Source organism: Neolamprologus brichardi, chromosome 1, assembly GCF_056152115.1.
Source record: "Neolamprologus brichardi isolate AB-2024 chromosome 1, ASM5615211v1, whole genome shotgun sequence".
Lineage (NCBI taxonomy): Eukaryota > Metazoa > Chordata > Actinopteri > Cichliformes > Cichlidae > Neolamprologus > Neolamprologus brichardi.
The window spans coordinates 18,678,941-18,696,123 of NC_142104.1; the positions used below are offsets into that span (position 1 = coordinate 18,678,941).

At 38.1% G+C, this 17,183-nt stretch overlaps 1 protein-coding gene across 2 annotated transcripts; it reads left to right on the plus strand.

Moving 5' to 3' along the window:
* The first annotated feature begins 152 nt into the window (after positions 1 to 152).
* Positions 153 to 16,911, plus strand: mtmr10 (myotubularin related protein 10). Of its 2 annotated transcripts, none has more exons than XM_006780104.2 (16): positions 153 to 726; positions 2,133 to 2,193; positions 5,376 to 5,512; positions 5,977 to 6,049; positions 7,288 to 7,430; positions 9,356 to 9,449; positions 9,585 to 9,729; positions 10,943 to 11,030; positions 11,284 to 11,372; positions 11,598 to 11,728; positions 11,857 to 11,926; positions 12,205 to 12,275; positions 12,454 to 12,626; positions 12,726 to 12,896; positions 13,347 to 13,526; positions 13,991 to 16,911. In XM_006780104.2, the coding sequence occupies exons 1-16, from the start codon at positions 670 to 672 to the stop codon at positions 14,603 to 14,605; spliced, it is 2,298 nt and encodes a 765-aa protein (XP_006780167.2). In that variant the 5' UTR covers positions 153 to 669; the 3' UTR covers positions 14,606 to 16,911. The 2 variants fall into 2 exon arrangements, with proteins under 2 accessions (XP_006780167.2, XP_006780168.2); XM_006780105.2 differs by having other exon boundaries at positions 13,994 to 16,911.
* The last annotated feature ends 272 nt before the right edge of the window (positions 16,912 to 17,183 follow it).

The window sequence follows — 17,183 nt, forward strand, 5'->3', positions numbered from 1 at the left end:
TATACGTGTTTACTATCGCACACAGTAGCAAATATCCATTTAGCAGAGGATAAAGGCAGAGTGCCTTCCTGTCGCCTTCCAGCTTTTCGGAAACTTTAATGAAAGACGATCTCGGAGTGGAGTGGAGCCCGGAAGCAGGGCGGGACCTCTGCTCTGTATAAACATGGCCGTTAAGTCCTTTACAGCGTCAGGTACTGCGTTTGGCTGAATTAGTTAGACTTTGAGGAAGTCGGTAAGGTTAACTAATACTGTAACAGGTGTAAAGAAAATGTAGACACGCAGCCAGTGCGTCTTATCTTTTTTTTCCCCTTAGTTTTTTTTTCTGTGCATGGGAGCGACATTTATAAACTTGATATAGTACTTTAAGCTAGCTAGCTAACACCGAGCTAACGCCGACGTCTCAGCGTCAACTTCTGTCAACTTTGTTCTGCCAGCCAGTCTCATCTGCTACTTGAGTACTTCACAAAATGAAGGACTGCCGTCGCTTGCCCACGGTGTCTCAATGAATGTTTTACACACGGATATCTTGGATTTGCTCAGCTAAGGGCTGACCTAGAAACTTTCTCCAAGATTTTCTCTTGGATAGTTTTTATTATATTATTTTTAATATTACTGGCAGCAGGATATCGTTTGCCAGGCGTCCGTTTGGGAACGTAAATTACATAAACAATGTTTCCTGCCAAAGTCACGAAACCGACCTTCAAGTGTTATCTCCCTCCTGCTCAGGTATGTACGGGCTCATGATCGATAATGGTACAGCATATTTTGGTTAGCGCAGTAATTGCCTGGGTTGATTAACACTTTGTTAACTTGCTGTTCTACGTGTTTGCGCATTGTCAGATAAGTAACACGTGAATTGTACATTAAGCACCCATGCCAGCGGAGGTATCTTCTTTCTGCAGCACCACCGTACCATAAAATAGGGAAGCGCTTCACCACATTGCTTTTGCTTTACGGTTATATATGTCAAGTGAAAAGTCACAAGGTGGCACAAGCAAAGGAAAAAAAGCCCCCCACCCATTTCTCGTATAAATTCGAGAAATGAAACCTTTAACAAACATACAGCTAATGTGCCAGCATTTTGAAAAAGAGAAATAATTACCCAGCGGTTGGGCGTCTCATGTTTTGCCTACAGGTGTATGCAGCTCTAGACAGAGGGTAAGTGTTTGCTTACAGTCGCTGGCGGAGCAACCCAAATAAAACCAGTGCTTGTCTGAGAAAGGCCAACACAAACATTGTACAAGGGTTTTAAAGTGTTTTGTATCTCTGTAACTTAAAAAAAAAGTTGCTGTTTTCAAGTACATAATAAGGATGGCTGTGCTCTTTTGATTACCGAGCTGGTGATGATAGTGTTTTTGTGTATCTTGATTATTTAAAACTGGGCATTTCACATTTTGGGTGAGGCTGTAATTGATGCACTTAACAATAAAACTTCAGCAGGGTGGCAGTTCTTCATCAAGTTGTACTGAGTTGTTTTTGTGTTTTTTTTTGTTTTTTTTTTTTTTTTAAGTAATGTTTTGATCATTTAAAAAAAATTACTTTTTTAATTTAGCCAAGTCAAGCATTTAAGCGCAGCGATCACCAAATGTTAGTTTAAAAATAAAACCATAACTGTGTATAATATGAGTATAAGCAGTAACATGTAGAAATTTTAGCCCAACGTGTAAAAGTAATTCCTGCAGCTGAAACTTAGTGTTTTAACCTCACATCCATTTACTCAATCTCAAAGAGTAGAGCTTTACTTTAAGCACACAGCCATCCCGATACTAACAGACTGTCACAGCATCACAGGCAAGTTTTTAATAAGCATTTGCTGACAGCTGTACATGCTTGGTGCCTAATTTTGTAAGCAGCAAAAATTAGGCAATGGTATTGTTACCTGGGGCATGCTGATGGTGTTTATGCAACAGTAATTTGCCAAAACAGCAACAGGATGTTCAGCTTGAATGCTAGGAGAGCACAGATTAATTTAAACTATGATTTGCGGGGTTCGTACATTGTAATAACACATTTGAACGGCAGATTTTACTCTCTTACAGTGTAAAGATGCATAATTTTAATCGTTTATTAACTGTCTGTAGAGCTGGTAAATGACTAACTGAGATGTGGCGTATGTGTGTGTCTGTCTCCAGACTGATGTGAAGAATACAGTTGAAAAACCGCTTAAAAAGTTGGAGGCAAAGTTGCTTTCAGGTAAGATTTTTTTTTTCTGCATTAGAATAGTTGTCACTAAAATTTGTTTGATCACAGAGAAGTTAGTTTTCATGTTTACACAGTGTCTCATATTTTGCATTCATGAGTTGTGTGCTGTGTATAATCTCTGAATGAGCAGTTTTTCATTAACTAAGACGTTTTGTGCTTGGTTACAGAGGTTTAGTGTGAGAAACCACACTGCTTTAAGCAGAGAGCTGGCTGAATTATCTAATAGTTATGCCTGATTATTTTTCTTAGTGACTTCAGAAATGTGAAATAGTTGGTCCAAAATGAATGAAAAATGAATGGTTTTGTTTCAATAGAGGCGGATGAAAGAGACATTTTATTAAAAGCAGCTAGTCTATTTCAGTTCACAGTACAAATTTGATACCTTGGGTGTCTGTGAGAACTGAGCATAAGGTTCATGAAATGGAGAACTAGAATTAATGTTTCTGCTTTTTATTTTTTGTTTTATTCTAGTAAACTATTTGCAACACAGAGTCGGTGGTGCATTTCCTTAGACAGCTATCTAGTGTCAACGTCTCAATACTTGACTATTAAAGTTTGTACCATGCCCACCACAGACTGAGTTACTGGTAATGGCTCCAGGCAGTTTTTTTTGCACATAAACTGTATATAAAAGACCGCCCCTCTTCTGGGTCTGAAAAGGGAAGGTGGTGTAGAAATGTCCTAAACTTGCAACCTGGTTGCTAGGAAACAAAATGACATACTACATGTGCAATGAAAGTTTTAATGAAGTCTTACTGTGCTTGTTCTTGTTTTTATCGCAAGTGGGCCATTTTAGCCTTTTGGCACGTGGTTGATAGGCAATATGATTGTATCATAACATCTAGTCAACTGCACTGCAGCAGGTGCTCTGGCAGAAATTCCTCTTCATAACTATTTATAAACGTCACCCGAATGGTGTTTTGTCCTCTGTCAACATTTTTTTGTTAACAGGAAACAACAGCCTTTAAACTTAGTAGCTAAAGTGGATTCAGCTTAGGAATCTCAGCCGTTCAAGATGTGCCTACTGATGCAAATATTATCATTACAATGGCAGACTGTAGTTGTATCATTAACTGAAACAGCAGGAAAGCCTTTAGTTTAGTAGTTTCAGTATTATCTGGGAGCTTGTGAGCCTCGTGGAAATGGCTTGTCATGCTCTTTGTATAATATACTGTAAACTGAGCCTAATTTTAGTTGCAAGTTTTACTGTTTTGTTTTTTTATGAAGTTCTTCAGAGCTACTGTTTTTCATTTTCAGTCATGTGACATGTAAAACTGTAGTTTAGTAAAGTGTAGGCTAATTTAGGTCACAAGTAAGATGACAGATTTAACTAACCTGATGTACTAGTTATGAGGTAAGTGTGTTATCGCCTGAAGCTTGTTGGTTATTTCCCTTTTTGAATTGTGAGCAAGACAGACTAACAGGTTACACGATTAGCTTCCCTATTTTTAACTGTCCAGTCTCAGTTGGCTCCTCTGAGGCAGGGCTTTGAATTCGCCTCTAAAGAACTCCACCCTCTGTAACAGTTCTCATCTTTTTAAAAATTGCAGACCAACCTTTTATAGCCAGATTCACGTGAAGGTACAAAGTCCGCGTTGCTCATGTAAATGGTGTATGAAAAACGGTGACCCATTTAGATATGGGAGAACTGAGGGTTACCGTCTCACTTGGTTTTTGCAGACATTTAAGAGGTGTGTGGAGAAAATTGGCTTTTAGCGCCAGCTTTTTAAATTGTTTAGTGTTTGCTTTAGAAGCACATCCTTTTGCAGTCATACATGAGAAACGTGATCAGATATGCAAGAGTGATCTGCGGCTCAACTAATGTACTTTCTAAGGAAAGTACCCCAATGCTTGCTGTGTTTTTTGTTTTTGTTTTTTGTTTTTTTAATCATCGTTTGTAAAAACCTAAAGAAAATTGAAACGATGGAGACATCCTTTTGAGTATGAAGACATTTACCCCTCCAAAATCCAGCGGTGGAGGGCCTGAGTTAACCCGCGTCCCATCAGTCATCGGGTCTAACCCTGATCTAAAACGTTAGTTTCTCATAAAGCATAATAATGTTAAGTATTTCTTTCTTGTACTCTTCCTTCCAGTATTATGAAGTACAATTAACCTTGTTAGACTGGGTGGACTTGCTTTTTAAATCTGATGTGACATCATTGTTAAAGCATGCAAAGACTTGTAAAAACACAGATACTTTATTAAAGTCTTTACTTTACTTAGTAAGAAGTTAATAGCATTATTATAGCGTTACTGCTGTCTACATATTAGTTTGTGGGATTACTTTTAATTGATGTGTATCAGCATGCATTGGTGTACTTTGCAAGCTGTGACTATTTTCCCTCTGCACTGTCAGCAAAACCCAGATCTGAGCTACTGCTTCACCATCCATCTTAACATATCAAGTAGCAGTAGATGGTATATGGGGAAAGTAGCTGCAAGAAATTGTAATGATTTTTATTTATACAAGAGCTATCATGCACGCACAGGCAAAAGAAAATGCACTCTCTGGATATTGTTTATAATTTACGATATATCACATGAGTACGGCTGTGATTTTGCCTGATGCAATAGAGTTTTCAGGTAATCGTCTTGATTAAAGTCCAATATTTTATGACTCACCTGTGTCTGAGTATACTTCAAAGTCAGCATTGTTTGACTTGTGATATGATTGTTTCATTTTCCCTCTTCTCTAATTTATCTAGGTCAGCTTAAGTATTCAGGCTTCTTTGCTTTCCTTTGTCCTCCTCTGATGGCCATTCATAATTTAACTTAAAGGTTGTGTGGAAATTTTTTGCAGTGTTAATCTTTCCCAGTATAAGAAGCATAGAAAATGATTGTGTAATTAAAATTTTAAGCAAGGTGTGCATGTACAATTATAAGTCCAAGAGATGGTATATGCAATTATGGAGTATGCATTTTGTCCAGAAAAGTATTCTGTCAGAATTTACTGTGTTTATGAATGTATGTAAATATAAAGCATAAATAAAACAGTTTGATGCTGTATTGCAACATGATGCCTTTTTAAATTGATGTCAGTACAGTGGAAATACACAAGCTATTTTTTGGACTTCCTTTGAGTTTCCAATTTTTGTTTTCTGCTTGTTTCTTTGAATTGTAGCAATAATCTTTGGATTTACCCTGGTCTTTTTGCTCATTTATTTGTCACTAGGTGAGATAGTAGTTAATGAGGTGAACTTTGTGAGGAAATGTATCAGCACTGAAAACAACCAAGAAGGCCTTTGGGGGAAGCTGATATGTACCAACTTTAAGGTGTCCTTCATTCCTCAGGACACTTCACCAAAGCAGGTATTTGAGTGGATTTCTTAGTAGCAGTTAAGCAATTTAGAGGAAAAATGGTGTGAAAATTCATTTTTGAGATTCTTAAGAGTACCTAAAGTTCGTTTATTTAGGGGGGGGATTTCAATTATATATTTGGATGTGATATATGTAGTATCGCCAGCAGTATGCTGCAGAATAGATTGAATACTGTTACTTTACAGCCTTCTGGCAAAGAGGAAGGAAAACTCGTGTACTTTCCTGCTCTACATTGTCAGTGATATCGCACAAGAAGTGAGAGAACACACGTCATTTCCACCTATGTGGCAGATTGGGGACTTGATAAGAAAATGGAACTTGATCATTGCTTAGTCTGGGAAAGTTAACTCAATATATCAAACAGGCTTTTAAGACCGTTTACAGTTAGTTTGGGGGCTAATACATTTTCTGCAACACGTCAAACCTACTTTTTTGTTTTTCTCCTTTCACAACAGAAGTCCACGTTGTCCCACCTGCTGCTTGGAGAGCATGACATCCCCCTGACCTGTCTGGAGCAAGTAGTAACAGGTATCTCATTCCAATTCCAAATTTTAGGGAAAGAATTTTAAGGAAAAGCTTTGATATTCTTTTTTTTTTGTTTCTTAATGTTTGTAAGGAAAATATTCTTGGAATTGCTTGAGCTCAAATGAAATGTCTTGAAATCCCATTATTAATAAAATGTGAATTTTATTAATGATGTTAGGCCATCATTTTGTGCATTTGGCAACTGTGTGGTCACAAACACAGAAGCTTCGCCCACTCATTGTATAGGAGCACCTAGTGTCATTCCCTTTTTCCTGGTCCGTGATCTCATAGCAAATGATCTCATGGCTAATGCAGTGTTTAGCAACAGTGCTACCCAGCTTAGGATTAGCTTTGTTTATATATCTCACTGCAGTCCATTGCTGACACTGCAAGGGTGACTGCCCAGAACAAGGTTTATTGTGTTATGAGGTTTTGTTTTACCCAGCTTGTTTTTGAGCTGTATGACTCGGCATCTAAGGACACTATCACTGTGAGACAAGAGCAAATATAAGGGCATTGGGAGTAAAATAAGACCTTAATGCTGGTTCACTTATAAAATCAAATACTGGTATAAAATTAACTGCAGACATGCACTGTGATAGATGTGACAAAAAAAACACTGATGGTATCACAACACAGCGTCCCAGCACTACCCACAGGGCAGCTAAATAAAAATATCTGAATAAAATACAAACCTGAGCAGTTAAAAAGAAAGATGCATATTTATTTAATGAAATCTGGTCTTTTGTCATTATTTAATCTGAATATTGTGTCAAATCATTGTGATTTGCTTGCCCCTGTTCCACTTGTCATTATGCCATCAGTGTCATCATGAGGCAATATAAACTAGTGACTTTAATAAGTTAAGTTGCTGAGGAAAGTAGTTCAAACGGCTTACATGGTGCTGCTGTATTATAGGAGAATGAGTACTATTAGAATCCAACTATAGTTAGCATGCACAGCTAATCAGGCTAAATTGTTTTAACCATGTTTGTTAGGTTCTTCATGAGAATCTAGTGAAATAAGCACAGTATAACTCCATAACAATTAATTAAATTTAATCACAGTGTGAGGGATCGGCATCAAAGAGGCAGCAACAGAGACAGGAGAGAATGGGGCCAAAGTTTACCAAGTATCAAGTGGTGTCCTTCATTAGCAGTACACTCCACAGAATAGTACATTTTTGGAAATTCAGTCCAAAAATTAGTTTTCTTTTTACATTTTGTGTTTGTTCCTTTCAGTGAATGATACAAAGGGGAAGAAGAAAGTATTGGGCTCCAACCAGAAGCTGAAGTTCAACCCCACTGAGCTCATACTGTACTGCAAAGACTTGCGCGTGATACGGTTCTGTTTTGAAGAAGCTGGACCTGAAAGCGCCAGAAAGGTCAGTGAAACAGAAACATCAGCATGCTTTGAGTGAAAATGCCCATTTAATGCTAGTTTAGACCCCACACTGACATGTGACCCAAAAACGTGATATAGTGGATTGAGGTCTGGGGACCACGTGGGCCTTTTGTCTGCAGAAAGGGCATGTTTTATTGTGAGTACATTGTGGTCAACATGAGCAACATTAGGACTTGGGTAGGATGTGGCATCTAAATGAAGCTTGGTTGATGCTGTGGGGCCTGAATGGTGTCAAGAGAAATGTCTCCCTCATCATTACGCCCCCTACCCTCAACTAGGATTGTTCATACAATATAGGGTTGAATCACACATTAAAAAAAAAAAATCATTTCTGACTGTACTATCTGTCGCAGAGACTCATTGGACCAGGTGCCAGGTTTCGTTTGAAAGGATTGCAGACCCCCCCCCCCCCCCAGTATTATTTTTATGAAGAGTGATGGACATGGGGATCTTGGGAATTTTGGCAATTGTAATAAGTTAATAAGCATTTGAACAGGGTACCTAATGAGACACTCTTAGTATATATTTTCTCAGAGCAAACAGGAAATTGTGGGTGGATATTTGAAGTAATAATAAATTATATACAGTAACCAAACAGGATATTGAAACTACTATTAAACTATGATAATACTGAACAACTGTGTATCATATCAGTGATATGTTGGTAGTGGCGGTAGCAGCATTAAAAAAATGAGCAATGGCTACCTCATTTCCCACATTCACCAAAGTTACCAAAGTTTACTGCAAGTAAAACTTGTGACTTGTCACATAAATGTAGGTGTCAGATTTAAACAGTTGCAAACCTGTTCTTTAATCACTTTAATGCCTATAAATGTATGCCTTGTATCTGAATAACTATTTAGAAATAACCTTTTGGTTTTCTAGTCTTCGATTTAAACGTATGTTATTGTTGACCAAGCTTTTTCTTTCCCATACTGACTACATACCCACTTTGAGTTTCAAGTTATGACCACATCCTCTGTGACAGCAATATTTATATTAGACCAGGTTTTCTGTGTTTCTTTGTCAGCCGCCGTTAGAATAGGAACTTCTCAATTAGCATATTTGCTGAAGGTACAATACGAAAGGACCCTGAGAACAATACTCAGTCAAAGCAGAGGAAGCAGAATTTGATCCTGATGTAGGAACGACTGGCAGTGTAACTCTGACTCATCTCCTGCACAGAGAACAGATGGTTCATTATTGATGCCCAGCTCATTTAGTAGAGCTACAGTTTAGTAGGCAGCAAGTAGGCCCAGAAGCACAGTTGTGGAAATATACATGTTCTGTTTAAGGTTGATTATGTATAGAGCACTAAAATTAAAAATGTCTCCCCTCCTGCACTCCTTGTGAGCTTATTTATGGACACAGTGTATGTAATTACAGCGTAAAACAGGACTCGGTTCTTTTTCTTTTTCTGACATATGGAATTATGCCAGCCTATAATGGCCTATTTTGCCATAGGAAATTACAGAGTGTGGAGCAGCCTTTGTACGCGCGCGCACACACACACACACACACACACACACACACACACACACACACACACACACACACACACACACGAGGACAGACGCACTTGTTCTGTGCCCTCTAGTATCATTCACAGCTTTAGCTCTGAATGACTTGCTTTGTATGACTAAAGTTGAGCCTCACAGAGATTCAGCTCTGAACTCAGAGCACTAGAATGTGTGTTAGACAGTTTCTACCCCAGGGTTGACTGCTTGTGTTGGTATTATTTAAAAAAAACATGCCTCTGAGTTAATGTTAGCACTTGGATAAACCTGGGCTGGGAAGTTATGATGAAACCTAATCTGCCTTGACAATATTTATTATACCTCTCACTTCTACTTCTTTTGTACTGCATATCCCATAGTACTTAGTAGTTCTCTTTTTTAATTATAGGTTTGCCTGGCTATTGCCCACTACTCTCATCCAGCTGATCTTCAACTGTTGTTTGGCTTTGAGTATCAAGGACGGCGATACCATGAATCTAAAGGTATCGCCTGTGGATTGCTATAGTTCTTTCACTGTTTGTAAAAGACCTGCCATATTATTTGAAAGTGAAAATTTTTTGAATTCCATGTATAAATAAGTGTATATGTTTTTTGTTTTGTTTTTGTTTTTCTCTCAGAGGAACGAGTCAATGGTTCCACCCCGAGAGGATTACAGACCCCCATTTTTGACCGTTCCTCTGATTGGGATCGGGAAATCAAGAGAACGAATGCTTCAGAGTGGAGAGTGTGCTCCATCAACCAGAGTTATGCCGTCTCATCAAGGTTTTCATTTCATGCATTCGGTCCTACTTGTTACGAACCTCTTTTAAAATCCTTTTTTGATGACATGTGACATAATGTGCCTTTTCCACACTATATTGAGGTACCTGACAAGAAAAACAAAAACTAACCTGTCAGTCTGGTTTTGACAAAACAGTCTATTCATCTCAGTTCAGCAGCATTATCGCCAGAGATGGTTTCAAAGCATAGACAGTATATGGTCGTAGCCAGAGTGATATTGCCCTTTAGTAAGCCTGGAGAAGAGCGTCTTCACTGTTGTCATCTTGGTAGTTTTGTAATAGGACATGACGACAAAGGAGTGGCTCTGACTTGCACTGGCTAAAAACTTATAGTTTACATGTCCTGAGACTGGAAAATCCTCCCTTCTGACTCTGCGATTTTTCAAAATGAACTTCATGTTTTATTCAGTATAACTGAAGATGAGCCATTGAGTTGTCAAGAAAGTTTTCAAGATCACAGAGGAAGGGAGCCAAATTCTGTTTTCAGTCAACTTTTATAAAATCTAGTCTTTTAACCAAAGGAGTCGCCCCCTGGTGTTCATTACAGAGGATCAATTATTCACCAAGACAAACACACAACATGGGCCTGAAATAATCCAAAACGATAGCAAAACAGTTTAACAGCAATTTAATAGACCACCTTGTCATAAAACCAAGAAAAATAATTTATTTAAAACTAAGAATGACATTGTTGTTTATTTGGCAATTAACAGACTGAAGTCCCATTTTTATACCCAGATTTAAGCCAGCACGCTGGACTTCTCTGCAGAGTCATCAAGTGTAACATTCAACCACTAAAACTAATTTTTCTTTTCAGAAATATGGGTAAATAATTGTAATTTGTCATCTAAAAAGTGCTTCACCTTTTTCTGCTTCTTTATAAAACTGTAAATGACATAATTCAAGTATATAACAATAATTGTAGTTTAGCATTAAAAATATGATTTTAATAAAAGGGCTTGCACATACAGATGTTGTTTTTTTACCAATACTGTTAATTTAGGGCATCTGTGCCATATACCTTTATTAGATGGTGGTCTAATAAATTTGTTAACCACTTATACCTTTATTATTATTATTTTCACTCTGTTTTGGGTTAGTGTCTTAGCTGTTATTTACTTAATCCGCTTTAAATTATGTCTTGTGGTTGTTTCACGTGTTAACACCAGTCTTTTTTTTCTTTCTTTTTTTTCTAGTCTTCCAGAGCACATTGTAGTCCCGTCATCTCTGACAGATCAAGATCTGATGCAGTATGCATCATCATTCACTGATGGTCGCATCCCTGTGAGTATCTACACTCCAACAGAGCGCATGTTTATCGGATGTCTCCAATAAACGTTATGCTTCCAAATACAATTTTCCATTTTCCAAAACACTGCAGGGTTACCTTCAGTGTTTTGTTTTGTTTTTGTTTTTTAGACCAAGCACAGGCCCACCAATGGAGTTATCCCACTTATTGTTTAATTTAACTGATCAGAGCCTCTCTATTACTTTGTTGCTGATCAGTGACTGTTTAATTAATGTCTGGTTTTTGCAGATGTGGTGCTGGAGTCACTCCAATGGGAGTGCTCTTGTCCGGATGGCCAGCTTAACTGATCCATTACAGCAAAAGAAGACTGAGCAGAAGTAAGACTATCTACTTCATTCTGATTCAGAACCTAAATTGAAAATGATTTTTTTTTTTAATAACTCTAGCAGATTTTCAGCTCTCAGTCCATTAAGAAAGTGCTACTTTAGGAGAAGGAAATACAAGTCTGAACATTCAGTTTCAGCTCAGGTTTTTGATATTTAAATTGTTTACATTAATCAAGTGTGCATCTTGTCATCACTGTCTGTGGTGTTGTGTTGTAGAATCTTTGCCGCTATCACAAAAAGCCACCCGCAGCGCAATGAACCGTTTAGATCGGATCTGGACAAGAGTCTGCCTTCTATCCTGGACATCCAGAGCGCATTTGTTAAACTGAGGCAGATATGTATCCTAGGTGAGCTCCACTGCAGCTTATAAAAGCAGTGTAATTCAATGCTCTGCTGTAAAAATGCAGGAGACTTAATGGCATTGGCGTGTACAGTTTTATACGTATAAACATACTGATGTTTTTTTATTGTGCAGATCCGTTTGAGGAGTCTGAGGAGAGGTGGCTTTCAACCATTGAAAACTCTCGATGGCTTGAATATGTCAGGTATGTAAACAAGCTGACAGTGCATGACTGTGCATTGTAAACTCAAGAGGGTCATATAAAATTTTAAAGGGACAAATTTAAAGTGCGCCATGAGGCTGCATGTTTGCAGAGTCACAGTTAAATCTAGAATATAGGGTTAAAAGGTGCTTTTTAAAATTATTTCTTTACACTTTCATGTTTGCACAGGATTATTTAGACGCAGAAAAGACTAAAGGTATGATAACAGTTGACAATAAAAATCAATGCAGTTAACATGTTTGTTCCTTTTGTGACCAAAGGGCCTTTTTAAAACACTCTGCTGAGATGGTCTATTACTTAGAGGGAGGGAATTCCTCTGTCATTCTTCAAGGTAAACTCTCTTTGAGCCTTATTTTGTATCCTTCACTCCTGCATGTGGAATTATGTTTTTCGATCATTTATTATATTACAGCTAAGTTTTACTTAAAATGTACAATAATATGCATTTTATGTATCAGTGCCACATAAGAGTCTGTGACTTATTACTCCTTTGTTCTGCACCTGCACAGAAGAGGAAGACCGAGACCTAAACTGTGTAGTATCCGCATTGATGCAGCTCATGTTGGACCCTCGCTATCGCAGCCTCATTGGCTTTCAGAGTTTGGTGCAGAAGGAGTGGGTGATGGCTGGCCATCGCTTCTTGGACAGATGCAACCACTTGAAGAAAAATGACAAAGAGGAGGTACTTGATTAATGTAATTTAAATTAATCCAACTATTCAAGAGGATGTGACTTGACACCCCTGCTTTCTGCATCTGTTTTTTTTGTTTTATGGGTAAAGTCCCCACTGTTCCTATTGTTCCTGGACTGCGTGTGGCAGATGATGAACCAGTACCCAGCAGCATTTGAGTTCACAGAGACCTATCTGACAGTACTGAGTGACAGCATGTGGATCCCACTGTTCAGTACTTTCCTGTTCAGTTCATCCAAGCAGCGTGCCCAGCACTTGATGGTGAGGGATAGATTAATGTTTATGAATGCACTTGATCTGAATAAATGTAATCACCAGTGGAAATGCCATAATGAGCAGTAAATGCAACTGTGTGTATGTTTGTGAGAGAGGTCTGTCTGTCTGGAAAAAATAAATAAATAAAGAGGAATAATGAATTGGAAATGAATAGGAAAGAAGGAAAGCATAACTTGAGGATGTGTCACTGAATGTTTCAGACTGTAATTTCCTTCTGTGGGTGCCAGATAATTGACAGGAAAGAGTACAACATAAAGAGAGGATAACATTTAACTTGTGGTCAAGACAAAAGCAAGTTGTGGACCTTTCTTTTCTTTTTTCTCCTTCTTACTTTCATGTATTGAAACTGTTCCACTTGTGGAAGCTGCTTTTTATAGAGTATAGTAGTTCTTATTACGTACAGAGTCACAGGGTAACATTGTCTTTACTCTGCAGGACTTTGCCAAGCACAAAGCCATCCCTCAAGGAGAAGACCAGGTTGTGTATTTCCCTCCAGTTTGGGAGTGGTCACAGCAGTTCTCAACTAAAGATCAAACCCTCTTTAACAACCCCATGTATGTAGGCAAAGGAGCTGCCTGTGTTCAGAACGGTGAAGTGAAAACCTTCAAACGCAAGGTACGCAAAGCACTGAGGTTCACCAGTTTTCAGGATTCAAATTAGCACATTTTCATGTGCATGGTCTCTTTCTCTTTTTTTTTTTTCTTTTTTTTTTTTTTTAAAACTGTTGTTAAGAGGTTGACATCTTAAGATTTTTATATTTTTAAAGTGGCAATTTTCTAACAGTCAGATTGTAATTGCAGAATTCCTGTCATTTGAAGGGAAAGTTTCACAGAACGTAAAGAATGCAAATACAGTAGTCTCTCTTCCACTTATCTCTTATTTATAGAAGTCAAAGGACATGTAGGTAATTTTGTATCGAGTCACCTTTGTCCTCTGAAATATCTGTAGTAAATGTACAGAAGGTGGATTATTAAACAGAAAATATACATTTTAAGTTGTAACTTTTAGAGTCTTTGCAGTACAGCCTGTCACAGAGAGAGTCAAAATAGTTTAATTCTTAGTGTTTCCTCTTTTTGTAGCAGAAAGCCTACAGTTCCACATTACGAGGGACGCCCACAAATCTGCGTAATGGAGTAAAGGGTGGGGAGGAGACCCTGACCCGACGAAGCTCTCTAGCTAACGAGTTGAAGTCTGAGCTGACACCAGTGAAAGACTTAAGTCCATCTGAGCGCTTCTTCAAGGACTGGTTCTCCCGACCCGCTGACCTGCAGGGCCTGCTGATTCCCTTGCTCATGCCCTCTCATATGGCTTTTTGGAAGCTCTTCTTTCTCCGTTGGGTTCCTGAAGCCTGCATCTCCAAAGGAGGCCCAGTCACCACCTACCACAAGCTCTCCCAGCTGGTTGATGAAATTGAGATACTACAGAGCCAACTCAGGCAATATAAGGGAACCAGTCCAGGCAACACACCACTCACCAGCTCAGGTGGAAACCCTACAGACCAAAGGAGGATGTATTTTCAAGCCAGTTCTCCTGATGACCCCTCTACACCTCCAGAATACCTTACATCTTCCTTTCCTTTCACCCCAACGGGCAACCTTTCCCGCCGCACTGTCCAAGGGACTCCCATTAGCAAATTTCTGAATGGTGCAAGGATCTGGCTCTCAACAGAGACTCTTGCTAATGACACCGTCTGAGGATGTGGGACTCACTTTTTTGAGCCTAGTGCAGGTTTTTCTAACAACTAATCATCTTATTTTCTCTTACCTCTTTCTTAAATACCAAGACCTAAACTTAGAATTAGAAATCTATGCCATTTTGGACTTATACTGAATTATTTATAAGCTAGAACTTGCGCCATTGATGCTGCATCCAAATCTGAGGTAATTTCTAGAGTAATGTCTGTAGCACTGAAAAATACAGTTGAGGAATTCAGTCTTTTAAGCACATCATTATTGGCCTTACCATGAGCTCTTGTATGACTGTGAAAGATCATAACTTTTAAGATGGATGTATTTTTATTTTTTGTCATCCATCTACTTAAAGAGTGCTTTTTAATACACCTTTTCTGACATTTACCTCTGATTTACTGTATGTTTTAAAGCAATAATGGAATGAGTTATATTTGTGATAGTGCTATGAGTTAAATTGTTATTTCTTTGGATTCTTATTGGTCAATAAGACGTCTCACTGAAATGGAGTAATGTTATATGAACTTTAAAGAAAAATTGCCCATTTTGTGTTGCAGCAGCAATGATGCTTTTCACTGAACATTGACTTCCAAGTAGTCAAGTTGCTTGTGCCTTCATGGAGATTTAATTGAAGATTATTATTTTTTAATTTATATTTCAGAAAGAGGAACAGAAAATAATACTGCTAACATGTATTATACGTCAAAAAAAGATCTGCCCTGGTTGAATGTAATGGGTTTTTTTGTTTTGTTTTTCCTCTTGCACAAACTTACTGCTGTTTGCTACAAGGGCCCATATTTTAAGGGTTGTTTTTGTTTTCGGGTTTTTGCGATTGGTAGCAAATGGTGTGATTTCAGGGTCTAACTGTAGATTAACTCTATTTTTTGAAGCAGCAATAAGGACCTGTATTTTTAGTCTGCGGGGAAATGGAGCTGTGAGGACTTCAATCTGTGGTAGATATTTCCTCTTTTCTTACAAAGCAGTTTTATTAAACTTAGAGGCCTTCTGGTAAGGCACCAAGGAGAAATTCTTCAGAATAATAGTAGCTGAATGGTAATTTTTTTTTTTCTTTCTTCAAAGTAAAGGGATGGACAGATGCTGTGACTCAATGCAGTCCCTAGTTTGGTAAATGATGAATCAGATATCAGGCACTGAGTCCAAGCATTCAGAGAGCGTGACACAGTTTCAGGGCAGCACATTAGCAAGAAGTCATCTGGATACTACAAAGCCTCATAAATGCATGTGCCTGTAATTTTGACATTGCAGGGTTCAGTTGTAGAGAATGAAAAGTTTAAAAGCATGAACTGCACACACTGTTCAGCATACTGTATCCTTCCTCATTTCTCTTGATACATTTACTCTGCAGAGACTAATGGCAGCATTCGAAAACAAGAACTGAAGATGTAGTGCTAAACATGCCCCGCTGTTCTTTGTGCAACTGTGTGCTCTGTCTTGGCAAGTTTGGGAAAATGTCATCATCAATGGCATCAGTAAAAGATCACTGTGTAATTCCTCTTTAAAATGTTAAAAGGCCGTTTATTGTCAAACCCTTTGTCATTCGCAGTGATCCTGCGATGCTAGGTTGATCAGTTGCCAGTGATATGAGGGTTTTATTCTGCAATAACTAGTTCAGGTGTTTCTGTAGTGTATAATGTGAGTGCAAAACTGCTCTCCCAACTGCTATTAATTGCACAGTTTACTCAGTATATAGGATAGATTTGTTAAAGGCAGTTGTTAAATATAATTTTTGGCAAATATTATAAATATTGTATATGCTTGAAAATTTCCAATTAATATTTTTGATTAATGGTACTAAATAACTTTTATCCTTGATTTAGTCTCTATATTTTATGAAGAGATATTTATATGCTGTGTTATTTTTCCACTAATTCACAATGTTGCACTCTGCTGTAGCTGCATGATGACCGTGCTTCTTCTGTGGCACCGTTTGATATCGATTAACAGCAGATGTATTTATTCAGATATGCAAATGTTCTCTAAGAGGGATGGAGCAGCTGCTGGACATCCTCTGTGCCTTGTTTGTTTGTTTGTTTGGTTTTTTTGGGAAGATTGACCATTTTTGTAACTTTGTTCTAAATCTGTCGGCTTATCTTAGTTTTCTAAAAACTGTTGATTTGTACCAATTGTGTAAATTTAGTTAAATTTGGAGGTACTGCACTGAAGCTTTTTTTTTTCATAACAGAAAATACAGCTCAAATATGTACTAGTAACCAATCATTACATTAGTTTGCAAATGAAACTGTGTTCTGGCTTCTCTATGACATGTTCATGACAATAATACGTCTTTATCACAGCTAATTTGAATGTTTTTGTTGTGGCATGAAAATTACCAAGTTGATATTCATGGGGGAAAAAATCCATTAATGCAAAATGAGGAAAACAAATCTGTTTGTTTCAACCATCCCCCCCCCCCCCCCCCCCCCCCCCCCCCCCCAACAACATGTTCAGTAATGTTGTTGTCTGGACCCGGAGTTGTGGAAGGAGATCGTCAGAGGACTTATATAATCATCATGGAATTTCTTAGAGAATATCTGCAAAACCAAACTTGTTGATAGAAGTATAA